The sequence below is a fragment of the Orbicella franksi genome, chromosome 2, assembly GCF_964199315.1.
Source record: "Orbicella franksi chromosome 2, jaOrbFran1.1, whole genome shotgun sequence".
In the NCBI taxonomy this organism is placed as follows: Eukaryota; Metazoa; Cnidaria; class Anthozoa; order Scleractinia; family Merulinidae; genus Orbicella; species Orbicella franksi.
This window is the reverse complement of record NC_138146.1, coordinates 11,312,012-11,340,003: the sequence shown is the minus strand read 5'-3', so window position 1 is coordinate 11,340,003 and position 27,992 is coordinate 11,312,012. Positions and strand designations below refer to the sequence as shown.

Sequence of the window (27,992 nt, the reverse complement as noted above, 5' to 3'; positions counted from 1 at the left end):
CTGTGGCTTCTCGAAGTACCAAGTGAGTATGGAAATATTAGAGCGGTGTAACGTAGAGTTGACTACCTGGGAAAAGCGGGTGAGAGAGTGGATGAAGGACGAAGAAGAGACCCCTTTGTACAGGGACCTAGAACAACTTTTAGGTTTTATCGAGGTGGCCCTGGACCAACTAGATCTCCTGGGGCTGGAAGAGAGGTTGGGCGTCCTTGACGAGGACGATACCAATGATTTGGTGATTCATGTAGACTGGGTACGCAACACTTACCGTCAACTGCTTCAATTTTAGACATGGAACCACCCCTCCACTGCCACGTATGCAAACAGCTGAGACCCTGCTGCCGCCAACCCATCCTAGAACTAAGCAGAAATGGAACCCACACCAAATTCGTGCGCTCGATCACGGGACCACTCAGAAAAGAATGGGGACTAGGGTGCGTCTACGCCACCTGTTGCAAGGCCATCTACGGGATGTACTACAATAGGGAAACTGAATGTTACGAACCCGTCTTCCTGGGGAACGGTTACAACCAGGCCCTGTCACGTGTCAATCACGTGAAATCGTTCCTTGATTGTTATCCCGAGGAAAAAGAGGGCGCCGGTCAATAGGACCGTGCACACGTCCCACACTGTCAATTTAAGTAGTGCGTCCAATAAAAAATTGTTTTTTGCTCTATTTTTTTCAGACTCCATGTCTCGATTTCCTAAATACGAATGTCTATGGTGTAAGGAAGGATTCACTCCCAATCACAGTATCCAAGACTACTTCCTGACACCCTGTTGCAATCAATTCTTTCACGGATCCTGTAAAGCCATACACACCTGGTGGTTGAAACCCTCCGAAAGACACTGCCCTCATTGCAATATCGTGAATTTCGGACTTCCTCCCGATGACACTCCCAAAACCAAGTCCTAAAGAGGTAAGCGCTTCGATGGTCTAATGGTTAAGACGTTGAGTTGTGGCCTCAAAGACCCAGGTTCGATTCCTGGTCGGGGCATTAAAATTCTTTTTTCTTTCTTTTAGAGACCCCTGGCCTGTAAAATCCGTTTGGACGAACCCCACCCCGACGAAGACGTCATGCTCCTCTTCCTAGCCCAACACTTTCCCCACCCCTGGTACATGCGAAGAGACCTCTCCAAAGTCTGGCCCTTCGGACGCGTGTTCGAATCCTCCTCAGGCCTTCACGGAGAATTTCTTACCCCACAAACCATGATGCTATCCCTCGTACATCTAGGAACCAATGACCTGCAAGCCCTAGAGACGATGAAAAAAATCACGCAAACCATGTACATTCTCTCTTTAAAGGATCTTTACTAGTTTTTGTTACAAGCATAAAATAAAACATGTTTTTTCACTCCTCTGGTGACGTCATCGTTTCGACAAAGGCTTTATACGCCAACTCTTCTCTGTCACCCCAACCACCCTTCCACTCCTTCCATCCGGCCTCAAAACTCTCCGGCAACCTCTCCAAACGCACAGGATCCTTTTTATCCAGAGACTCGTCCTCCAACATCTTCCTTGACATGGCTTGTCTGAACTGGATCACCTCATCCGCCAGCTTCGTCATCTCTTTCTTCAGGAGGTTATCCGTACTGTCCCTAACGGAGCTTTTCATAATCTTTCCAAGAATACTATCCCGCACGGCATCCAACACTCTCTCTGCAAACTCCCCTCTCGGAATGTCCTTTGGCAACGTCCCTGCAGGAATACTAATCACCTCCACCTTCGTCTCGCTCTCCTCTGAAGACATCTTCTTGTCGCCGATCTCAAAACAACAATACTCACTCCACACTCACGCAAACCCTTTTATTCCCATACGAACCTCGATTTCATGCACGTAACAACCTCGATCTCATGTTCTCCTTATTTGGACAGGCACGTGACAACCTCGATCTCATGTTCTCCTTATTTGGACATGTTGCCCTTATTTGGGCATGGCCGCCATTTTTTGCACAGCTGGCGGCCATCTTGGATTTTACAATTTAAGAGAATGTATGGGAAAAAAGTGGTCACGTGGTATAATCCCTGGCTCCTGATTGGTTACGGCCCAAAGGAGCGTATATGACTACTGTGGCCATTTGGTTATTTATGGGATCGAGGGAAAACAAAATGATGTGAGCTCAGATGTCTTCGATGAGCTGTATTATTTCGAAAGTGGCAAACTGACGTTCGAAACCGCTGCTGATTTTTTGAAATCTAACAACTTTAATGAACACATGAATATGAACAATTATCAAATAAAAAATATTCAAGATGGTGTTGAAAATAATGATGCTGTGAATATCAAATAGTTGAATGATTTGGAAGACGAACTTGTGAAATTTTTCAGAAGAGAAATGCAAACCAAAATCGATCTTTTGAACAATAAAATTACTGAAGTGACAACAAAAGTAGACGCTGTTGAAAGACAAATTGGAAAAGTATTGAATTCACATACATATTATTATAAGCAAATATTTGAGTTTTATGCTAGCACACTAGATGCTGATGAATTTGGACGAAGTGGGAATAATATTACTTCGTTTAAAGATTTGGTATTGATTAACCCAAGACCTGACAGTGAATGGAGTTTAACATATGGTTTTAAAAATTTGAATGGTGATATCGGTTTTGGTATTGATTTCAATGGAAATTGGACATTATTTGCTGTTATCAAATTATTAAAGTTGAATCCGAGGTCAATAGTAGGAGATTTCCACGGCACATTCGGTTTTCATCCTACTTCCCACCAAGAAAATGACAAATTAATTACATCATCATTACACGAAAGAAATGGATCAGTAAATGTAACTTATGGTACAGGGCCACTTACGTCTATTTCACCTGATTCTTTCCAACTAAAACCTGTTTCTTACAGCGATTTGAATCTAAAACAAGCTATGATTTGGATTGTGAAAAACGGTGTTAGTCTCAAAATGAACATAGGTGGTCATGATCATGAAGATATAACCTTAACATTACCCGGCACAATCACAGGGAATAGAGCTAGATTATATATATCTAATAATGCTTATTTATTAAGAGCAGGATTAACAATCAATGTTTACGATTTACCAGGTAGTACAGAATGGAAGAATATGTTTATTAATGAAAAAAATTAGGTACTTACTTCACGGGTTAAAATAATATCTAAACCATATATATGAAAGTATCAAAAACTATTTTCAATTTCAATCATATCGACAATAATTTAACCGAAGCTGAGATATCAGAGTTGAAAGCATTGTACAAATTCTATCATAAAAAATACTGGCTATTCAAGATGGCACACAAATATTTCAAAAAAAAGGACCTGACATGTAAAATCGGATCTGTTGGATTGATAGCAACAGGAACAATAGTGGGAGCTGCAACACTAAATCCCATTGTTCTTGGGACAATATCAGGTGCTGGTCTTATTTTGAGCCAATTCACAGAAGCAAAAAAATATAAGAGAAAGATTGAGAAGTGTAAATTCGCATATACATCGTATGAAAAAATATTGACCGACATAAGGTCATTTCTGAGAGGATTAGAATTCGATGAGGAACGATTTCTAGACTACATCGAAGTTTTCGATGAAATTATAATAGATATGTGTCCATTATACGACAAATTTGAGGATAAATACAATGAATTATTTACAAATGAATAAGATTAATTATTTTACTCCCATAATATTCATACATCAGCAAAGTTTTTTTGGACCTCTTTATTGGTATATTATCAGACGGTAAATCGAAGTATTCGAAAAATTTTTTTAAATTAAAATTAATGTTAATCATTCGTTTGCGAACACCATTAATTTGTGGCATTATCCTGTCTATTTTTCGGAAAATATCATGTATTCTCTGATATTTGCCATCCATTTTTACTAGTAATATCGTTTAGCACATTGTCTAAATGATATTTTCTTTGGTAAAACGATTTCTTAACAATCTTGTACTTGTTTTCATGAAAATCAACGTACTCACTGGCTATATCATAATTGTTAACTGTACCACAATTGCGGCATACATTTGTACCCTTGTTATTTATCATGTCTTGTTTTTCACAACATAACACTACTTTAATGGTTGGTTGTTGTAATTCTTCATCGCAAAATGGACAATCTATTTTAGTCCATTTTGATCATTTCTTCCTGGATAACATTTCCACCTTTAAACTTATTTGTTTCACTCAATTCCATACCCAACAATATATATCGTTTTCCCTCAAGTATTTTTGGTCTGAATCAGTTTCTTCGCAGTCTGATGGTAACCATTCTTCACCCGAAGATTGAGAATCCCATGTTGAACTCTGACTTGATTGGCTTGATTGACTTAGACTTTGGCTTATACTTTGGTTTGATTGGTTTGATTGACTCGATTGGCTCGATTGGTTCATACTTTGGCTTGATCGACTTGTTTCCCATGATTGACTCATATTAATAGAATAGATAAAATTATGTGCCAATATTGTATGAACAAGTATGAAGTATACTCATTTGTATCAAGTAAATTTCCTAATGAAAGGTTCTACTTTATTTTCAAAAAAGAATCATTTTGGAAGAAACTGAAGCGATTATTCAACTAATATGTATGAAAAATTATCTACACTAATAATATGAAATATAATCCACCATGGTACTGTACTGTTTGTTTAAACAACAGAAATTATAAGATGATTGGTAAATACAGACACCTCAGCACTAGACTGCACCAAAGAAATTTGAACATCACCAAAGATTTTCCAAAATTGGAGAATGAATTGATTGATGAATCAAGAACTGCAGCCGAAGTTACTGCTGATTTTATTGAATCAAACGGTGACCATAGGCATAAGAATTAATACCATCATCATGAAGATATCTTTTATCGTCAAAACATGATAGTGATACTTTATTAACCTCAGAACTGCCCAGTTGATGGTGATCAGATCTGATTGTTTTCATTCTGTGATATATTTGTGTGCCATTGAAGAGAGTATTTTTGTAGTCAACATGATTGATACTCTTTTTGATTACGATTTTCTTGATTCCCTTGGCAGTCTTATTATTTTCACCGTTGTCCTTGGTGTAAGAGTACATCTTACTTCGAAGACCAATGAATTCTGTTATTATTTCTCCAGCAGCTTTCTCTTGAATTTGCCGATTACTTTTTTATTTGTTTTATCATAGAATTTGCTGTTTTCTGGATAATCACTAAAATCAAACTTATTCTTGTCTTTGGAAAAATCCTTGTACACATCTTTGTTCGAATTTCATAAGTTAAACTATCAGTGTCAGTGAACAATAATTGAGCTTTTGATTTATATTTTTGTTTTATATAATTATAATGGAAGTCGTACATCAAAGTGTACTCAAGTCTAAAATACACATACCTACATAAGCAGGTCTATTCAAGGTTAGTGCTTCTTTGATCTTATACACTGCAACCAGATTTTTGTTGAATATTTTGGATGATACATAAGTAGGCTTACTTGCTAATTTAATATGTTGTTTATCATCAGTAACAAGTTTGACATCAACTCGTTTGCGAACATTCTCCATAGTTTTACCAAAGACTGCATTATTCATGAATTTGAAGAAGTCTTTTTCAAACGAATTTTTAGCATTAGGTCGTTTCCGTGTGTTGAAATCAATATAGCTCTTCAACCAGGGTGATTGATTAAATTTTAATACACGATGAATTTTGGTTAGTTTTAATCCCAAATCGAGATATAATTGTAGATTCCTATAGTGGAGAACACATTTTTGTTTGTTGCTTAGTGTAGGTATCAATTTATGAACCTGTCCTATTGAGATATTAAATTTGTCTTTTATTTGCCGACAATATTCTGAAAACATATTTTTGGTAACTTTTACCTGTTCAGGAGCTAATGGAAAATCATTATGCAGGTCATGAAGCTCATGAGGATATTCAAGATCAACTTCTATAATTAATCCTCTTTTGCTATCATCTGTGTATTTACTGAGATCTAATTTATTAATCTGTTTGTCTGTCATCCATCTGAATTTACCAGTTGGAAGATACTGACTCATTGCCCAACCAGAGAGGTATTTGCATCCAAGTGATGTATTTTGACGGCTTGGTTTTGTCATATGATTTCATATATTTATTATTTGCCTCACCAAATCTGTTGGCGATATATCTTGTTCCTCCATGCTACCCTTCTCAATAAATTGAAATATATCAATATCACTCATCAGTTCCAATTTAATGTCAGTCATTTTCAACATAGCATCCCATGATAAACCTGGACTTGTGAAATAATGTGCTGGATCGAGCTTATAATATTCCAAGCATGTTTTCCTGAAATTTTCAAACACGTCTGCTAATAACAGAATATCAGACATCAAATATGGATCATGATACTGACCCATATTCTTGAGCTGAAATCAATGCCAAACACGTTTGGCATGCTTGTAATAGTCATTATATATATGTTCATCATTTAGAATACTGTAAAATTCATCTTTTGTTGGTAACTTGGTTTCATTGAACTTTTCAAATGCGTCCGTATAGTCGTATGGATAAACACCTTTCTTAGACATCAAATCAAGTACTTTTCCTTTGAATATCTCAGATGTGTATTTTAACGATTCTCTTGGTAAATTACTCACTAGTTTATCAAGACTAGAACTCATGAACTGAAAACTATCAATGAATACCAAATTATAACCAAGCATGAATGCCATATATTTCTCCATGTTATTCGGGATGCAATTAATCTTCATTTCTTGCTCCTCACCTTTCCTATTGGTGTAGGTGTTAGGCTTAGCTATTTGACCAATCTGCTGCATGATAAAATGGCTGTCATAGCCTCTGAGATTATGAAAAATGACTGGTATCTTGTCGGTTAATTGAAAATTGAGGTTGCAAGCTTCATGAGCAGACCCTCTATATTTACCTGTCACATGACAATGATCTCTTACTCTTTTGTCTTTGTTGGTATACTTCTAACCACAAATATGGCACTCTGTTGCTTGTTTGAAATTCTCTTCGTCAGCAGGAGTCATCTTGATTGGTTTATTGAATTTATATTTGATAGTATTTCTGCAGTATTTCACTTCATCTATCATTTTTTCCATGAATTTGTAAACCGTATATTCACCTCGGTAAATTTGGGCTGGTTTGGAATACTTATCATCATAACAGCATACTACTTTATAGCCGTACCCAAAATCTGTATGTTTTTGATACGCTCCAGTATATGAATCGTTATCATTTGGTTTACAAGAATCTACTTTTTCTATGATGGCTTCGAAATCTGCATATATAACAAATGGTGCTTGTAACTGCCGGTTGTGATTTTGAAACTTAATTTTCTCACCCTTCTCAGGCATTTTTATTGCTTGTTCACCGTTAATAACAATACACTCAGTCTTATGTCTACTGAGAATATCTTCAGATGAGAAACACTGAAGACAGTGCATACAAAAGTGTTTTCTATGCTCATGTTTTGTTTGATTATACCGAATCTATCAAAGTCTTTGATCAGCACATAATGTTGTTTCTCATCATGTGAAGTTTATAAACTTCACATCATTTCACTCCTCACGGGAAGATATGAACTCAATAACTTGACCTCGCTCCCAATGTGTGGCTTCATAGCTCAGTTGGTAGAGCATCGCACCGGTATCGCGGAGGTCACGGGTTCGAATCCCGTTGAAGCCCTGATTTTTTCAGGCTTCTTCTTTCCAATTGCTTAAATTGGAAAATTTACTGCGATGATCATTCCTCACTATCGTTGTTTCTCATCGTTGGTTATTAACAGAAGATTCAAATGATCACTGAACTTTTCTTTGCTAATTGGATATGCTTGCTTGTTTTCATGTCCAAAGACATTAATGTTGATATTATTCTGTTTTTCAATTTTATTGAAAACATTGATTTTGACCGGAAATTCAACACCAGAATAGTCTAACTTATTAAGAGCCACTCTCCCTAACCACCGCGTGAGGGCTGGCACAAGGTCGGAAATATGGACTCCTTAATATTTTGAGAAAATTACGAAAAACCGTCGACAACCTGTGAAGCCCCAAAATCACAGAAATGGGGTCAAATTTCATGATAAGATAATCGAACTCGCGTGAAGGCGAAAAGCAAATTATGACTTTTCCGTAGTTTATAATTTTATTTAGGAGGTATTGCTAAGCTACCTTGATGATATTTTAGACTTACAATTGTAATTCCGAATTCCTGGAGAGCAAGCGAAGAGAACCGAAACTTCTAGACTTTGAAAATCAGAAATTTCATACCGTTTTCAAACATCTCAAAACATGCTCGGTATTATGTAGAATTCTTTCAAAATTTAATTCTAGCAAGTGCAAGAGCTGTTTTTGAACGGGATATCATTTTTTCTTGGCAAAAGTTTTTTCTGAGGCGAGCGGCCCCATGCAAGTTGACCCAATTTGACCTTTCGAAGAGATTTTGTTTAACCAGGAAATGTTAACAATTCAACTAGCCTTAGCTCGCTTTCTGAGCAAACCATTAAAAAACCCCGCCATTTCCCATTAAAACTACCCAGTAAAGCTGAGATAATACTTTGATGACAGCTTACTTTCCAAATGGGTGTTTGAAGGCAAATAATTTTGATGTTCTTGGCTAATTTTCCTGTGTCTCGCTGCCGTGCTCAACCACCGGCCTTTTCATACGGCTACGGCATTTTCTAAGTGTCACCTTTCTCTGGCTTGTGCAATATTTTTACAGGACCTGGATCCATGTCTTGCATATAAAGCATCCTCTGGGTATCTACTGAGTTTTGTATTAAATATTTCTCATGAAAAGAGGCAAGAAGTGAAGGAACTAACTGAACCGAAAAATAGACCCAGATCGATGTCACGCAATCTTTACATCTAAGTGATCACGTGCCGCAAACACATCTGCGTGGATATTTTTATCTTGCTCTTGCTCATTTCATTTTCTTCCTTACTAGCATACAATGTTTTCGTTTTGGTTTTTTGTAACTTTTTTATTTGTAATCACAATCCTATTTCGAAGGAGAGTTCTTTGTATGCAATACTTTGAATCGGTGTGTATACACTATCTAGTTTTAGCTCCAAAAGTCAAATACCTGGGCAGGTCCATTGATAATGATTTCCTAAAGCTAGATGAAAGGGAATGGTATTATATATCTGAAAAAGGGCTAGTCACTGACTGCAAAGCGAGTTTTTGTAATTTGTATTAATTGGATTTACCAATTTGCCAATGGCAGGTGAACACGCAAATAGGTCCCCTTCGTGGCCCATCTAACTTTTAAGGAATTATGTTCAACAAGATACCTTTTGATGCAGAAGTAGCCGCACGCTTTTATATGATTCTCGAAAACTATCCCTTTGGAAACTGAAAATGATTTGCTTTTGGGTTCGCACAAGACGTGTTTCTTTTCGCACGAGCAAAGAGCACGTAAAACTGTTTTGAGAGTTGCCATCGAGAGAGATCCAGGTTTAAAACAGATCACTACCAAACGCAAATAGATCCGTGGCAAACGGTTTGTTTACCTCTAAAAAAGTGTTAAATATAGAATTCTCATGGCGTTCGAGCTGTTATCATTTAAAATCGAACTTTTCGTTTGCTCGCCCGATAAGCGAAGCTGGCACGTGCCAGGCTCCCAACTTTTTCTTAAATTCGGCAAACCTTATTACGCGGACAAAATCCACTGGATCAAAATCTTTACAACTTTACAAAGATATGTGCAGGAAAATGAGTTTCGGTATTTTGAAATGTATTGTATAACCTTGAGCGCTCACTTAGTCAAAAAAAAAAAACACTTTGAATCATGATGGAAAATCTTAATTGAATTGTTGCAGTGGCCATGTAATGAACCGTTAAATGCATTGCGCGCAACATCAACAAGAAAAAGAAATTGTTTGCATAGGAAAACTTCTTTCCCCCTCCCCCGTCAGAAAAAAATTAATCACCTGGTCCGGAAGTGACGAAGGAAAGATTGCGTCACACTCACTAGACCGAGATTTAAGTCTTGCGCTTATGAATTTTTTTTATTATTATACAAGAAACTAAATGAATATCAAGAGGTGGCTCACTGAGAGGTAGATATTGCAACATATGGATTGATTTCCGGAAAAGTGTTGCACAAGCTTAGCCTGGAACCGGCATACAAGCTCTATGTCAAGATATGACCCGAAATTGTAAAGCGCGGCAACAAGAAAGCAATGGAAAAATTAACTGAGAACGTCAAAATTATTTGCCTTCAAACACCCATTTGGAAAGTAAGCTGTCATCGAAGTACTATCTCAGCTTTACTGGGTAGTTTTAATGGGAAATGGCGGGGTTTTTTAATGGTTTGCTCAGAAAGCGAGCTAAGGCTAGTTGAATTGTTAACATTTCCTGGTTAAACAAAATCTCTTCGAAAGGTCAAATTGGGTCAACTTGCATGGGGCCGCTCGCCTCAGAAAAAACTTTTGCCAAGAAAAAAATTATATCATGTTCATAAACAGCTCTTGCACTTGCTAGAATTGAATTTTGAAAGAATTCTACATAATACCGAGTATGTTTTGAGATTTTTGAAAACGGTATGAAATTTTTGATTTTCAAAGTCTAGAAATTTCGGTTCTCTTCGCTTGCTCTCCAGGAATTCGGAATTACAATTGTAAGTCTAAAATATCATCAAGGTAGCTTAGTAATACCTTCTAAATAAAATTATAAACTACTGAAAGCCATAATTTGCTTTGCGCCTTCACGCGAGTTCGATTATCTGATTATGAAATTTGACCCCATTTCTGTAATTTTTGGGCTTCACAGGTTGTCGACGGTTTTTCGTAATTTTCTCAAAAATGTAAAAACTCTAGAACCTACGACTTATATCACGATCTCTGGACGAAATATCAAGGAGTCTATTTTTCCAACCTTGTGCCACATTTTTTCAATCCCACTCAGTCCCTATAGAGAGTCGCTCTTAATAAGTGATCTGTCTGATTTCTTGATTCTCTCTGGATCTTTCTCTTGTGGATTCAAATGCCTGATATGACACTATCTGAAACATTCATTGTCCTTATTTTTCATATTTATCAAACCTTTCCTATGATGTTTTAATTCTTTCGGAAGTTGGATATATGACTTGGCTGACAGTGAAATATATTTGACAATGTTCAGATAATGGTTATTAATTTTATCGATTATCCAACCACTACCCTCTGATAGCGATTGTGCGATCTTTTTTAGAATCTCTTCCTGAGAAATTTTCAATTGTTGATTTAAATCAGTGATTCTTGTGACAGTTTTGGCTTTACTATTGAAATGAGCAGTTTTTCGTTTCAAATAATGCTTACTACCCATATTATCAATTTCAACTTCGACATCATCATCATATACAGGCAAAAACTAACGATAGATAAATCCGACGTTTCGGCGACATCTTGGCGCCATTGTCAAGGGAAACTAATTAAATATGCGATTTCAAGAGTAACTAAGAGTTCAGAGTTTCTAATTTGCATAAGTTAGACAAAGACTTAAGCGCGAACTGAGTCTGAATCCTGCCTGCGTGTCTATTATCATAGTGATTGCGTACTGACGAGGTCTTGCTTCTATGTCCATCAACGCGTACGAACAGATGGCCACGGGTGTAACCGACATAACCAGCATCGCACTGGTCACACTTGAAGTTATACACAACGCATTGTTGATCAATGAGCTGAGGCTTAGGTTCGCTTGTCGGGAACTCCTGGGCAATCTTGCGGCTCGTAAACACCGGTTGAACACTGGTCTGCAGCTTCACACTGAGATCTTTCAACTGTGTCTTCACGATATTAGCAGACTCCTGGTCTTTAAAGGGTATGACAACCCGAGTAGTGTTTTCTGTCGTAGATCTGGACCGTAATGAGGGCTGGTCAGCGACCTTTAAATTTAGGAAGGTTTTGACAGTGGAGTCAACAAGGTGCTTGGGATATTTCAGTTTAGAGAAAACAGACTTCAGTCGTTCGCACTCCTCAGTGAAGTAGGACCATGACGAAGACAGGCGATGTGCGCGATCGAGCATAGTTGTCAATAGTCCGCGCTTGTACCTATTATCGACATGACTGTGGTAATGGAGAAGCAGACCACTGTTTGTTGGCTTCACAAACACTTTAGTTTCAATACGAGGCGCTCTGTTTAGGAGTTGAGTACCGAGAAAGGGAAGCATTCCATCATTTTAAAGACCAGGAGTCTGCTAATATCGTGAAGACACAGTTGAAAGATCTCAGTGTGAAGCTGTAGACCAGTGTTCAACCGGTGTTTACGAGCCGCAAGATTGCCCAGGAGTTCCCGACAAGCGAACCTAAGCCTCAGCTCATTGATCAACAATGCGTTGTGTATAACTTCAAGTGTGACCAGTGCGATGCTGGTTATGTCGGTTACACCCGTGGCCATCTGTTCGTACGCGTTGATGGACATAGAAGCAAGACCTCGTCAGTACGCAATCACTATGATAATAGACACGCAGGCAGGATTCCGGATGACCTTCGCAATTGTTTTAGCGTGTTGAAAAAATGCCACAACAAGTTTGATTGTCTCATTAATGAGATGTTACTCATTAAACAATTACGACCGTGTTTAAATGTACAATCAGACTCAGTTCGCGCTAAAGTCTTTGTCTAACTTATGCAAATTAGAAACTCTGAACTCTTAGTTACTCTTGAAATCTCATATTTAATTAGTTTCCCTTGACAATGGCGCCAAGATGTCGCCGAAACGTCGGATTTATCTATCGTTAGTTTTTGCCTGTATATGTTTATCTAAATCATTGTTGATTAGACATCATCATCATTTTGTTTATTATCAGGAACTTCTTTGATGAAGGTTATTCTCATAGTTTCATAGAATTTGAAATTCTTACTATTTTCCAAGTGAGATTTATTAAAATGATGACCAATCGCCTGTCTGGTTGTTTGTAATTGAATCAGCGGATCAATTTTATTTTTCAAATTAATCTCATAAGGTTTAACAGCATCTTTCAGAGCTAGTTTAATAGGTGTGATTTTAGTTCTTGGAACTGGTGTTGGTTTTTTAGATTTAATACGAGGTTTAGGTATTGGTTTTCCACCTTCAACATAGCTCCAATAGGTAATTCTATTACTCTTATTCTCGGAGCTGGAACAGGTAGTTTTTTGATTCTTGGAGCTGGTACAGTTTAATTGTTCGAGGTTTTGGAATAGGTTTAGCTCTAAATTCAAGAGGTGGCGCAATTATGTTTTCCTCGTAATCTTGTATCATTTGTTTCACAGTTTTGCGTGGTGCTGGAATAGGTTTTTTGATTTTCGTTGATCTTTTAACAATAGATCAACTAATTCTTTTTTCTTCAATTTATTCAATTCTGATTTATTCATCTTTACTATATTATAGTTGGACAATTTTTTATTTTCAAAATTTCTATTTTTCATACTCATCATTCCCATTGTATAACTGTCGATTTCCATTTATATAATTTTCAAAAGCTTTGTTTTGCCACTTGGGGAGCAATGTCCGGCAGAAGGATTTTTTGATTTCTGGAGGCCTGGCAAGAGTATATTTTGATCACGAGCCGGCTCCGCGAAGTGTTTCTGGCAGAAGGATGTTTTCATTTCTGGACGGGTGGGAGATACAAAATTTGCTCACGAGTGGGCTTGACAAGGAAGTTGCTCTGAGAAGCCTGAAAATGCATGTTTCGAGTTGGGGCCCGGCGAGGGTATTTTTTTTTTATTTCTAGAGGGGTGGGAAGGCCGTTTTTTGCATAATGCACTCATACCGTCATTTACTATACTACTGACTTCAACGGGATTCGAACCCGTGACCTCCGCGATACCGGTACGATGCTCCACCAACTCAGCTATGAAGCCACACATTGGGAGCGAGGTCAATTAATTGAGTTCATATCTTCCCGTGAGGAGTGACATGATGTGAGGTATATATGAAATAATTCATATTTGAACTGCGGTTGTAGATGAAAGTGAAGAATGATCATCGCAGTAAATTTTCCAATTTAAGCAATTGGAAAGAAGCCTGAAAAAAATCAGGGCTTCAACGGTCGCGGGTTCGAATCCCGTTGAAGCCCTGATTTTTTTTTCAGGCTTCTTCTTTCCAATTGCTTAAATTGGAAAATTTACTGCGATGATCATCCGTCACTTTCATCTACAACTGCAGTTCAAATATGAATTATTTCATATATACTTCACATCAAAACGTTCTTTGGTTCGTATTGTGTAATCGTCGATCGTCCGAGCGACGGTAGTTCTGAAAAGAACTGTTGATTGTGACTGACGTTTCGACAACTTGAGCAGAAGTCATCTTCAAAGTCAAGTGAACAGTGTTTGTCAGTCGATGGTGTTATAAATCTGCTCCGATGAAAGTGATTGGTCAGTTGGTATCGGCTGTAAGATTCGTGTAAAGTTGTCATCAGTCATTGGTCGGTTTCGATCCGTCTATTGTTAGCCAAATCAGTCCTACTGTTAGTCAAATTAAGTTGGTCTGTTTAGAGGTCCGTTTGTCGGTTTCGTTTACGTCGTCGACAAAGTAATTTGTAAGGTGCCGGTAGTTGTTGACATCGGCGTTTGTTCCAAGTTAGTGTACCAGCTTTCCAGTGTCAGTCGTTGAAAAGTTTGTACTGTAGGTTCTCGTTGAAACGCTTCTCAGTTGTATTAAGCGATATCGTGTATTAATTTGAAGTGGTTTAATTGTTAACGGCAAAGGTGGCAACAGAATAAGACCGCGCTATTTAGTTGAAGGTTTCATACCACAAACCTGTAAGAAAATCTCTGCTAAAAATTCCCGTTTTTAAGAATTGCCATTAATGGAAGATAGCAAAATGCCGCTTAAGCCAATAAGAAAAGAAACGTCCAAACATTTATATCAAGTTAGTTTCTGGACGTGCCGCTTGATTGGGTTCTTGTTTTGACGGTGTGAACAAGTCACTGATTAGTCAGTTTTAATTGCAACCACTCGTGCGTGAAACACGAAAGTGTCAAGTTACATTTAACTGCAACAAAGACAGATTTCAAAATTCAGCAGTGTTCTCATTCATAACTAGCCGTTTGTAATTTCTTTGGTTTTGACAGAGAAAACCTCTTCAAATGAGTGTCTCAGTATCGATTCCAAGGAACAGTTCAACGAGAAGACAGTGTTACTCCGTGAACAGCGTTACTTAATTGAAACTTGCATTCACAAGTTAAAAAATTTTGCGCAAACACAAATGGTTTGGACTCAATTCTTTTTCGTGAACTGCACGTCATGCAAATAATATTGATGGGAGCCTGGCGAATACCATCACGGACGAAAACCCCCTCACTATCCCAATAGTGCATTTTGCACTAAAAACAATCGTTCCCGTCCTAGAAATTCACCAAGTTACCGAGACTAATTTCATTCGAAATTTCCCGGGGCAAAGCCGTGATGACATGTTAGTGTATTCCAGACTATGATTCTTCGGCTCCTTTGAAACTGATCCACAAAGTCCTGGGCTCAACCATAGTAAACGAAGCATCGGAAATGTCAGAATAATACCTGTTTCTGTTTGCAGAAGAACAAAGATGCCCGTTCTAAAATCAGGATAAAATCTCCACACACGATTCACCTTAACAAGCGGCAATTTGGTTGGTTGTTTACAGTAGCTCCAATCTGATTGGTGTGACATACATACATCTCTCACTGATCCATTGAATAACATACCCCATACCTGCCGACTAAGAGGTATTTTTTTTTACAAAAAAATAACTCCATAGAAATGAAGTATCTTAAAACCGATAAATGGTACACAAAAGCGAAGCGGCAAACACGAAGCCACTCGCACCAGTCAATTAGCACCCATTTCTTATTATCTAGAGGATCTGAAAACTAGTGCCCAGTCATCTTAGTAGAATTCCTTTCGATCACGTGACTCTCGTAAACAGACAAACTTCTGGCTGCCAAATTAATGAGCTTCACACACGCAAAAATGAAAAAAAGCGTAGTGACGAAAATAATTTTGTGTATATAAGCAAGGAAGATATCCAAATTTGCTAACTGAATCACTAAAGTATGGAAAATCACGTGATTTCGGAGAAAAAAAAAAGTAAAATGCTTTTCATCGACATTGAAGTTTTAAACTAGTGAGGTTGTGCGAAGAACACGTTAAGTGTTTGTGGATTTTTTGTCCAGAATTCGCCATCTTCAAAATCGCATTTCCGTGGCCAAATAAGTTTTCCAGTTCCCCTTGCCCCAACAAAAAAATTGTCCAGTCCCTCCCATGCTTTCTCGTCGGATTCGTGACAAAAAATCCTCAAACACGTAACTATGTTCTTCGCAAAGCAACACCTCGAATGTGACTCTTTTCTCAGAAATCACGTGAATACATGCATACTTTTGTGATTCAGTTGGCAAATTTGGATACATCGCGCGATCTATATGAAAATAACTTTCCTGGTGTGAAACTTAACACAGTTTAAGACAATCACAAAATTATAAGCGTCATTTGGCTTGTTTCGATTTTTTGTTGTAAAACATTGATCCAGAACAGTTTTATCCAGCGTAAGATATATCGCTCTCCAACAACTCTGAAAACCAAGCTGCCAATTTACTCAAGTGGACACAACTAGGTATTATTTCACCAAATCGCTGTCAGAAAGCAGCGTGTATATCCTGTGGTGGGCTATCGGCAATGAAAAGGGAGGAAAAAATGCATTGAACGATTAAATCTATCAATTTATTATTCGGTCCGTAAAAATACGCTGACAGTCATAGCACCTCACTGGGGCCTCTCAGATCTTTTTTTCGAGAAAGACGGTGGACTGTACAATTTATAAATTAAACAGTTGGTTTGAAATGATATGTCTATGGCCTCTACAGATATGTGCTACTTTGTGTGATAACACAGCAGCCCACACCAGTTGTAGTGGCATTAAACGTCTTCAGGGAATAATTCAAAACTAAGTCCAGGCACAGACGTTTGAACGGATTTACCCAGTGGTAAGGAATTACCCGACATTTGTTGACAATATGGGACCCTTATGTGCTTATCTTGTCCATTTTCTCCTCAAACTGTGGCCCAGGAGGCTTTACGTGGTTATTGCTGGAACTGGAGATGAAAATGAATGTTAACGAGTTCACGCTAACGATAATTTAAAGTACTTTAATAGGAAATAAATCACAGACAACGCTCAACATGTCATTTACATGAACGTGCTTTCCATATACCAAATTAACTTATTTTAACACTTCAAACTACAAACCTTCAAGAGTGACGGACCTTTTCATATCAGATAATAAGGGTGGCCAAAAATGATTTTGAGGAGTTTGTATGCTGTGTGACACGACTAAATCTCACAACAATTATTACATTACAAGTAATCATCAGGCTTATTTAGTTGGAACACTTGGGCTGTTTTGATTGTAACTACAGATAAAGTAATGAGTTCGAACAAAAAACTGAATGTGTTCTGTACACAGTACTTTAAGGGTAAATATCTATACTCAACTTAAGAGGGAATAATTGTAGTTATAATTTAAATTTAAGGGAAAACATATAAGCAGAATATATAACTCGTATCACCAAAAGGAAAGACGATTCTATCAATACATGTAGACTAATAATTCTTTTTACAGGCGACAGTTAAGTCTCATTCAGCACTCTACTAGAACTCACGGCAACTCTCTTCGTTAAAAAAAATATACGATGGAACAGCTAACCAAAATAAACCACGCAAGTTTTGACTAATACAGAACATAAAGTTCCCGTTATTTAACTCGACCATCAGTACAGGTGACTTGCTGACATGTTTTTCTCCCAATGAGCATTCAACATTTAACTGCGAATTTCATACGCACCAACTCCTCGTTTATGTTGCATGGGCCTTCAGGTGCGGCCCAGTCTTCCAGCAATACAACCAAATGTTGGGGCAAGCGATGAACAACTTTGGTCTTGAGTTTTTTGTTTACTATGTGTTTAAGCCATTCCACTGCTTCTTGGTTCCAAACGTGGCAGGCAGGGCGAACATTCGCTAAGCTGAGCTTGAGAGCTTGGGCAGGGAGGTCAAAGAATTCTTCTCTTGTGGACCTTATCTTGTCTGGTGTTACCAATTCACTGTTGCCAAAGTCTACATATTGGACTACAATCTCTCCTGGTTTAGCGTATTCCAACACACGTGCTCTGTACCACGTGTTATCCAGGGTGAAGAGTGCACAACATTCCTGGCCAGGGTTGGGCATGATGTTAGGCACGGTTGTTGACATACAGTGTTGGTTGATCTGCTTCATGAGTAAATTAAGTAAGTGGTGCGACTCAGCATACATGACTTGTGCCCATATCTCCCCAGGATGTATAACTTCTGTTATAAGAACATCAAACTGATCTTCCTTTGGGTCATTCATCTCAAGCCTTCGATAAAAGCAGGCTTCATGACTTGCAGCAAAGTTGCGTAGAATCAAATCTTGGTTGATGGAGATCCCATGTGGCTTCCGACCAGGGCTTACTTCAAACAACTTCAGTCCCAGTTCTTTTCCTGTCACGCTTTCAATCTCTGCAACGAAGTGCCTTCCTATTAAGTGCCCTTTTAAGAAGTTCACAGCATCTTGCGACCAACAGGACTGTGGCTGGATACCTGTTAAAAAGCACTGCCTGGCTTGCAAGGGAAATCGCGTGAACGCGGTGGTGATTCGTCTGATGGAGTCAACCGCAACGGAATCTTGGTTACCATAATCAACAAACATTACCAACATCCTGGAGTCTGAAAGTTTTTGTTCAACAACTGCACGATACCACATTCCGTCATCAGTAAATTGAGCACAGCACAGCTCCCCAATTTCGGGCTTATATGGGCTGTTATCAGCTGTGGAACAATGGGTATTCAACATTACTGACAATGCTGCAAGTCCCTCTTCATTTTCTCGACTCATGACTTGAAAAAAGATCCTGTTGGGTTGTTGAACTTCACTTATAATGACCTCGTAGGACACGTTCTGTGAAACATCCACTAGGGGAATTGCTGAAGCATAAACCCGGTTGCTGCTGCTACAAACAGCTCCTGAGGGAGATTGGCTAGGCAGTTCAGCGTGTTGTCCTGAATACCCTCTTTCACACAGCGGCTGCATGTGTTTCTTTGGTGGGCTTGGTAAATCTTCCCACCGAGCAACATCTTGACTAACAAGAAACTGGCTCAATGTCTCTTGTTTGGGAGAATTCGAAGACGTTGCATCAATAACTAATGACCCATTTTCCTTTCTTATCACTTTGACATTCACACAGCTAAACAATGGCACTTGGGACAGCAGTAATTCACAAGCAGTGTCAGACCATCCACTAGAGCATGCAGGACGGATTCCAGACAATGAGCACTTTAAATCCTCCATGGGTGGAGGTGGATTGGTGGAACCTTCTGAGAGCTGTTTCGAGCTCTCAACCTTTTCATGCCTCAGAACTTGAATAAAGAGTAGGTCTGGGGATACAACACTGGTTAGCATGGCATCAAAGGAATCAAGAACTTGAATTGACTGATAAGCTGGCTCAAACACGTCTGCTTCCACACGTGAAGATGCAGCACTGTTTACTGACAGTGATTCCTCTTGTGGTCGAGAAAGATCCCTCTGGATTTCTCTGTGAGCTTCCCCACCTTGCCTATAGACTCTCGTGAACCTTTCAGCAAAGCCTTCATGCAGCAATAACTGACTGAGATAACGCGGGTGATCCTTTGAAATCAAGAAATCAACAAACAGCATTCCTCGACGTTTGCCTACCACTTTGGCACTTAGTCGATGGAACACGGGAACATTTTCCTTGATAAGTTTCATTGCTTCATCTGCCCATCCAGGAGATTCTGGTTGTGCGATATTTGCTAATGAACATGGTAAGGCAAAGAAAGGAGATGTAGTGAAATTATCCATAAGCGGCTGGATACTAGATATCGGAAGCTTCTCGGTGTTTCCATAGTCAACATAATGCACCTGAACCAAACCATCAGAACCTATTTCTCTGACTAACGCACGGCACCAGTCACCGGTTTTTGCGAAGTAGGCTGCACAAAACTGGTTTGGCCGAGGCTCGTAAGACATCGGCTTTGATGAGTGATAGAACGTATTCAAGTCCTCAGAAAGTTTCTTCAAATTCTGGGCTGTGTCATGGTCTGCTACTTGTATGAAGAACACACCGGATTTTGTAACCTCGGTTACCATCACATCAAAAAGTGACCTGTCTTGAGGCAATGTAACTGACTGAACTGCAGGTTGGTAGACAAGGGACTCCAATGAACTGACACTACATCGCTTATCTGAAACGTTAACCATTGCAATTGCTAGCCCCTGATTAACCATTGTTTTACTGACACTTCCACCTGTTTCTTTTGCTATGACGTCAAGAAAGAGCTTTCCTCTTTGTTTTCCAACCAAGCGCACACCGCATAGACTAAATAATGGAATGTGAGCTTTAACAAATGCCACTGCTTCGTCAGACCAACCTGATGCATCCGGTGAGGCAATATTTGCTAATGAACATCTTAGTGCTGAAAATGGCAAGGCTTCAAAACTGAACTGTTGAAGGAGTGGTCGCACGCGAACTGGTGGAACCATTTCTGTGTTCCCGTAATCAAGGTAATGCACATGAACAGAACCATCTATGGAAACTTTCGTGATAAAGGCCCGACACCAGTCTCCACTTTCAGCAAAGTGTGCTGCACATAGGCTATTCTCCTGTGGAACAAAAGGGGGGTAACTTACAGCATTGTAATGCGAATTCATATCTTGGGTCAACTTAGCAACATTCTGCAATGATTCGACAGTTCCAAGCTGACAGTAAATAAGCCCTGGGGACACCACTTCTGTCACCAGAACATCAAATCTCACATCCTGAGGCAATGCCGCTTGGATTGCTTGTTCAAACACAGTAGACTCTACCCCATCTACCTTAAAAGAACCGGAGAAGTCATCTCTTGCTGAAACACCTGTGCCGCCAGGACGTGGGAAGCCTGGAAGTTGAGGGTTACATGGTGACCTTGTGTGATCATCCAATGGGCTCTTGGCTACTACTGTAGCAACATCCTTTAGTTGTTGTGGTGCAAATTGTGGTCCTTTTTTCACATCAGATTGGTGCTTATTTCCATCTTTAGAAATGAATACATCTGCTAGACCTGAAAGAAAAAAATTGAAAGAATTTTATCAGTTTTCAACCACAATTTCTCACACACTGAATGCCATTGGTTTGTCCAACAAGACTGTAGCACAAAGCAAAAAATGTAGCATCAACTGAAAGAAACCCTCTGATTTCAACCATAAAAGAATCAGAGAGAACGGGAAGAAAACTGGACGACAATAAACGCTTGCCACAGCTGGACGGTGTTATTTTGCTGCGTGATAAATGCATAATCGCTTTTGCAATGAATAAACTGATACTTGCGATGGAAAGTGCAATTCTTCTATACTGAATTAGTACAGTATCTACTGATTTGGATACTTCTGTTTCATCACGATATATTTCAAGAAAGTTTTAAGCCCTCGAGTATAGCCTAAGGCAAGTCAAAGGTTACACTGGCCATATTCTGTATAGATGTACACAATTTGGCCCCCTTTCTGATGATCTTCTATAGGATTGCGATGAATAAAGGACCTGATTAGTTTTAGGTTAATACCCGCAGGGAATGCAAAGTTATTAAAGTGCAATGTTGATTTTTCTATTTCTTACACTGCACAGACCACAACGCCTACACAACACTGAATTGGGGGGCTGGGGATATCAGAGAATTAACACTAGATGCAAATAAAATAGAATAAGAAGAAAGCGCCATTTTTATAAGTGTCTCAACTACTTTTGTTGCCCATTGGTAGGTGTACCCCATTTTACAAAGTGTACACAGGTAGCCACTCCCTGCTGCGAAGCTACCGTAATTCCTCAAATTAGCGCCCCCCCTCGAATGAGCGCCCCTCCTATCAGCCGAAATTTAAAATTAGCACCCCCCCTTCGAATAAGCGTCCCCCTCCCCTCCCACCTATTTTGTGGATGAATGAGACAACAAAGGAAGTATAGTTTTCGTCATGTATTAGATTTGTACATTGTTTCAGTTTGTGAACACGTTTAGTGAACACGTTGAACACGTAAGTATGGTGCAGCAATTTAAACTTTGGAGGATCAGCGTTTTATGTCAATAAACAGCTTCTGTTGGTGTTTACGCGTAGATGATGTATTAAAAGAATGATCATGTCAGGCCACGATTTGGGAAAAAATAAATCAGCGCCCCTCCCCCCCCCCCAATTTGAGGATTTACGGTAATTATTTAATTGAAATTAATTAATGAAACAAAAATTAAAGACTTGAGGCTTTGGTGCCTGATTACTTTATTACCTTAGTGATCAGTGTACGGCAGCCCCCTAAAACATCCACATAATGTGCTCTACACTAAAAAAAGGATGGAAAAAGTTCTAAAAAAAGAATGGCACCCACCTGAAGATATAAGGGACTTGGCTACTGTCTGCTCTCCACCCCGACATGGATCAAGCAATTCAACAATATTAGTATCTCCATGTGTGTAGACAATCCTACACAAAAATGGCTTCTCAGCCACCAAAGACTTGAACTGCTGTATTGCCTCCACAGACCAATTCTGTCCTCTTGGTTTCCTCACACCTGCCAGGGAACAAGTCAGTGAGAGGGGAGGAAAACTCTGGAATTGCTGAGGCAAAGGACAAATATCACCATATGGCACAACCTCACTGTTTCCAAAATCTATGTAACGAACTCGGAAACCACCAGAAACATGCTCTAAAATTAAAGCACGATACCAAACACTATCCACTGAGAACCGGGCAGCACATATATCCCCAGGGGCAGGTCGTGGTGCTGGACACTCAGGGGGAGAAGAATTTCCAGACATGTGCTGATTTAAATCCTGCATTAATGACTCAAGCTTGCCTAGGAGTTGTTTGTCAGTTTTCATTGCATAGAATTCCCATGGACTCACAATGGCATTGATAATGGCTTCGAATGGCTCCCTTCTTTTTTGTGGTTCAGAGGACTTTCCTGGCGGGTTGCTGTGTTGCATGTGCAGTAAAGTAGTTCTGCCTGAATCACGTGAGCATTTGTCTTGGTTAGGATTATATCTTTGTTGTTCACATTCATTTTCGTGATCTTGTTTGCTGTTTGGTCTGTCAGCTTGTTGCCTTGCAATGTTGCTAAACCCTGTGTTTTCATCATTATCAGGTTGTTTTGGAGGGTGCGGTGGAGAGGGTTGCTGTCGCCTAGTTTCAGCAAAGCCAGCTTTCATGAAGTCTTCATTGACTGTATTGCCGGAGTTGACGGTATCGTCAGGAACAGACAATTTAACAGACAACATTTCATCGTGCTGTCCACATACATGCACTTTGCACTTCATGCCTAAGACTTTACTTTTGAGAAAAGTGGTTGATTCTGACGCCCACTGAACAGATGAAGAAATATCCGCTATTCCATGTAGAGAAAGCTTGAGAGCTTGTCTAGGAACACGGGCAAGATCCTCTGATATGCAGCGCACTTTATCTAGTGCAATGTCTTCATGATTACCAAAATCTATGTACGTCACCCTCAGGGTTCCTGTATTGTTAACAAAGTCAACTTTCACTCGATACCAACAACTGTCCAAGCTAAACTTGGCAACACATACTTCACCAGTACTTGGAAGATAGTTTTCAAAGGCAGAATTACAGTAGGATACTTGAAGAAGTTTTTTCAGTTTATTCTGCCTCTCTAACGCTTCAGGGGTACGCAACTGAGCCCAAAAGCAGCTTGGATTCTCAACTTCTGTGACAACAACTTCAAAAAAATCTTCTGATGGCACAGCTTCCATGCTAAGTTGTTTAATGAAGAAACGTTTCTCATCTTTGGTACTCGTTGGATGGTGTGGCGTGCAATTTTCGTTGCTTGCAATGTCAACTGTTGGCAGTGTAACTGATTCTAATTCCATGATGTGCTCTGGAACAGGTCCTTGAGCAGATGATTCTGTGATTGCTGTGTGAAGAACTGGTCCTTTTGTTTGTGCTGCAGACGCGTCAGGAAAAGGATCTTGATGCATGCAATTATCTATTAAGAATGCTGAAGTTGGAGCGCTAGAACCGTCACTGTCTTCACAATCACTGTCTTCACCATTTTCAGCAACTTTCACTGGAGTGGGATCAAAGCCCATCATTTTGGCAAACATCTCAGCATTGTAAACGTCAAAATCTTCTCCCGTCTCTAGATCATCTGGATCTTTTTTCTCAGATACTGCTTCAGTATGTTGGTCTTCAGGTGCAGTAGAGGTTGAAAGTCCATCAGTTGGTTGTTCAGGATCCCCAGGAGGTACAGGTAAAACAGCTGAGGTTGTGTGTAGCATAGCAACTCCTTCAGCGGGTTTGAAAGAAGTATCAGTTTTAAAAACCGTCCTAGGTCCGTCTGGTGAGGTAGTTGGTTTTCTGTTTGCAAGTGGTTGCTGTACGCAAGTACGTTTGTGCTTAGGCCAGTCATTCCTTTGACAGTCCCGACTGCAGTATGGCGTTTTACATGTTGAGCACCACTTTAGCCCCAACTGGCCACAGAAGCTACAAGGACGTCCTGGTAGAGACAAAAAAGGTTCAGTGTTGGACTGAAAACAACACTCTAGCTAAAAAATTACAAAAAAAAAACAACTTCAGGGTACAGAACGTAGTACTGGAATTATTTGTCATGTTACAGAACTACCTACGTTAAATTTTACTTTCCTTTAAGTAATGTTTATCATCTTTAATTATCTATCAGCAACCAATAAAATTGATATTGTGAATATTGTTTCTCATCTCCTCTTGTCGTGTATTTTTACTGTTCCAAAGTATGAAATCTCTTTGAAATAGATCTTCAAAGTTGTTATAAAGAAAGTCAAAAGTTTGAGAGTAAATGCTAATCGTAAGAGATGCGTTCCCACGGACTTTAGTGGGTCTTTTGGACAGTCAACTTGTAAAAACCACGGCTAAAGTTCTGGGCTGTGATTTACTGCTAAAGATTTGATTCATAGCTTTTTGGACATAATCTAAGACCTTATAATCAGCATAGCATCATCTCAGGTTTGAGATAATTAAGCTTCCTGGTTATATAACCAACATTCAGAAGTACCTTTTCAATATTATTACAAAAACAGAAAATCCATCTCCTGACGGCAGGTCTAGAAAATAGAGTTTTTCACGAATTATCTGATGTTCCGATCAAGTAGTGCCAAAGGTGTTCTTGAAGTCGATGAACAGAATATTACTGGATGGCGATTAACGTCCATGTAACCCATTAAATCATCTAAAAACAACATTTGTTGGCTTCACACTAGAAGCTAAGTTAGTTTCAAGTAAGCACTCGACTCAAGTGCACTTCAGAAAACTTTGGTTCACACCTGACGACAACGTATAATACTTGAAACACAAGCCATCAATTTTTTTTAAAGTAAAATCAGTGACGCATATCATAAATGCAATTGTTCGGCAGTAAAATAGAGCGGCCTTTGCAAAGGAAGAGAGTTTTCTATAGTTTCCTGTTTAATTTGTCTAAGGGTTTTACACTTACAAGAAAACCATATAGGTACCTGGTTGTAAACAGCACGAGTACATAGCAGCAACACGGTTTTTAGCAAAGTTTTTGGGTGCAAAGAAACGACAGGTCGAAACTTGAAACAGCAGCTGGTTTGCAATTTGCAGAACTGCAGTTGGTGTCAGATGATATGAAAAGCGATGGTTTAGGCTCTCTATGAAAATGAAAGTCGAGCAAAAAGTTGCTCGTCCGTCCTTTCATCAGAATTGTAGCACCACTGCACATTGCTTTCCATTGGCTTCCATTTCTATTGGTCAAGTGAGTTCTCAGGTGTGGTGTAGACCATACTTGGCAGCGCAGTTCGGCTTTTTTGAACTACGAATGTTTCCATGGTCACTATGTTAAGTCCAAGTACGTACATTTTACCCCTTAAAACGCAAAGTAGGTTCCAAGTGCACTAAGATTATACTTACAAGCTCTTGTGTGAAGCCACCAATTATTACTTATGCACTCATAGCTATGTACCTTGCCTTTGATAAGAACTGTTTGATCAGGATAAATGAGCTTTTGCAGGGTTTGCTACATCCTCCTTCCTTTTATTTTGAATATTACCTTGAAATTATCACATAGGAGTATTGTAGGTCCCCAACGTGATATTTCAGAGACATGCGGCAAAAGGGGTATAATTTCCTATCTCAGAAACAGAGAGTTGCCCTGGAGAAAAACTTCACTACACGAATTGAGACGGTGTTAACCTAACAATCTTAAAGTTCTTTGGTAAAACCACTTTCCACAGGTAATTTCCTATTCTTGAAGTTTTTCCAAAGTATGTCAAGTTCTTAACACAACTTATGAGACTACATTTCTTGATTACACAATCATGCTGTTATATTGTCAGCAATGTCTGTTTACGGTTAGCAAGCATATGTGACATTGAGCATTTACAACAGTATATACATTTCAATTATTTACTTTATATAAAACCTAAGTACAGTAAAAAAAAACACTGTTTGTGACTGATTTGTTCCAAGCAGTCGCAAACAGTGTTTTTTTAGTAATCATTAAAGTGCACCTAACCCCCCAATTTTTTTTCGCTAAGACGAATCTACTTGTTGAAATACTTCTGTGAAAAAATTTTTGGGTTTGGTTAAATCTTCGATTTTCTGTGCCCCGACGAAATCTCGAAAATAGCTCCAAAACATAGCCATTTTGTTTCGCGACCGAGTTTGAGGAGAATGGGTCCAGCGGCTGTTGTGACGTCTACCCGGGAAGGTTGAATATCTCATGTACTCTCATTTCCTTCAGGATGGTGCAATACACATTCGAAAAGTGCGCAGAAACGCCTTCCAGAAGTGCTATCGGCTGTTGCAGCAAAATCCCAGATTCAAAGACAGATACACTGTACAATTTACTGGCGATGATTGGTCAATGGTACAATAAAGACGTAAACGATGGTTGATTTTGTCAAACCGAAACAAGTGAACTGAGTCTGTGAGAACCATTGAAGAACTCTCACTGGAATTTGTTCCGCAGACTTTCAAACGCTATTTTCAAAATTTTCTGCTTAACACCAACCAGCAGTTTGTAGGAATACTACCGACAGCCTATATCTTCCAATCCCACCGTATGTATAACATAGCCGGCAAAGTTGTGTGATCAATCAAGAGGCGTTACTAACTATGGACCAACATACTGATATGTATATAGGTCGCAACGGTACCGTCCGCCAACCAACACTTATTTCTCTTTCGATTTAGATAAAAGTTGAAAATTAATCCTTTAGAATTACATGATAACAAAATTGTTAGACTCACAGAGTTTTTCGAAGGTTTGGAAATCAGCAGTGCGACAAACATTCTGTGCAATAGTGTCGAAAATATGACCGCGTAACATTATCTGCGGTCGGACGAATTTCACTGCAAACTTTGAGAAAAATTTACAATGGTTATTTGGAGTTACGACTTAAAGCGTGTGACAATGTGAAATCGGTAATTGTATGAAATGTTTCCTTCCGCCTTGCTTCCCTCAGCTTCCAAAATACAGGTCCAGACAATCATCTAAGATCGCAATTTTCAATCGATCGAAGCCAGTGTTTTGGAGGTCATCAAGTCTTGAAATCTGCAACACTTAACGTCGCTCTTATAAACATAAAGCATTCCAGAAAGTAAAACACAAACTGGGTTTAATAGAACCACACCTTGACAAAATATATTCTTGCTAAGGAAAAATGTAAACAGGCTATAAACACGCGTGGGAATCTTGTGTTTAGGTGACGAAATTACCATCCAAAGCGGTCCTTGAGTTTTCTTTCCTGCTTTTCGTTTGCCTGCTCCTCTACTTCGTATCTAGCCTTCCATTTTTACAGTGCTGTACGTGGTACCATAAACACCCAGACAGTTTTTTGACATTTTTTTGACATATTTTTGACGAGTTTGATGCTTGGTAATTGGCAACTGGCCAATCAGGGAGCAGGTAATCTTGTAAGGCGGAGTAGATCTCCCAATGTGACATCCATTACAAAAAACATGGCAACGTACCACGTGAAGGTGAAGTACTGGGAGGAAAGATTTAGTACTTTCTTGATCAAGGATATCTCCTTTGCTAAGCT

The 27,992-nt window shown here is 39.1% G+C and overlaps 3 protein-coding genes and 1 non-coding gene across 10 annotated transcripts in view; 2 read left to right on the top strand and 2 right to left on the bottom strand.

Moving 5' to 3' along the window:
* Positions 1–10: 10 nt before the first annotated feature.
* On the bottom strand, positions 11–2,064 carry LOC145468241 (uncharacterized). Of its 2 annotated transcripts, none has more exons than XM_081451916.1 (2): positions 1,886–2,064; positions 11–1,843 (listed from the first exon to the last, which is right to left on the bottom strand). In XM_081451916.1, the coding sequence occupies exon 2, from the start codon at positions 1,746–1,748 to the stop codon at positions 1,350–1,352; it is 399 nt and encodes a 132-aa protein (XP_081308042.1). In that variant the 5' UTR covers positions 1,749–1,843; positions 1,886–2,064; the 3' UTR covers positions 11–1,349. The 2 variants fall into 2 exon arrangements, with proteins under 2 accessions (XP_081308042.1, XP_081308050.1); XM_081451924.1 differs by having other exon boundaries at positions 11–1,820.
* Positions 924–995, top strand: Trnah-gug (transfer RNA histidin (anticodon GUG)). Its single transcript has one exon. It is a non-coding gene; the product is annotated as a tRNA-His (tRNA).
* Positions 2,065–17,020: 14,956 nt separating the features above from the next.
* Positions 17,021–27,992, bottom strand: part of LOC145479955 (tudor domain-containing 6-like) — a 129,938-nt gene continuing 118,966 nt past the window's right edge. For all 6 annotated transcript variants that reach the window (XM_081458433.1, XM_081458428.1, XM_081458429.1 and 3 more), the window contains 2 exons: positions 22,328–24,448; positions 17,021–21,020 (listed from right to left, as the gene is read on the bottom strand). In XM_081458433.1, the coding sequence (XP_081314559.1) occupies positions 17,701–21,020; positions 22,328–24,448 (5,441 nt within the window). In that variant the 3' untranslated portion in view covers positions 17,021–17,700. The remainder of the gene's footprint in view (positions 21,021–22,327; positions 24,449–27,992) is intronic.
* The window catches only part of LOC145480003 (uncharacterized), a 4,906-nt gene continuing 3,292 nt past the window's right edge, over positions 26,379–27,992 (top strand). The window contains exon 1 of the mRNA XM_081458495.1: positions 26,379–27,992. This exon is cut by the window's right edge and continues 3,292 nt beyond it. Coding sequence (XP_081314621.1) covers positions 27,820–27,992 — 173 coding nt within the window. The 5' untranslated portion in view covers positions 26,379–27,819.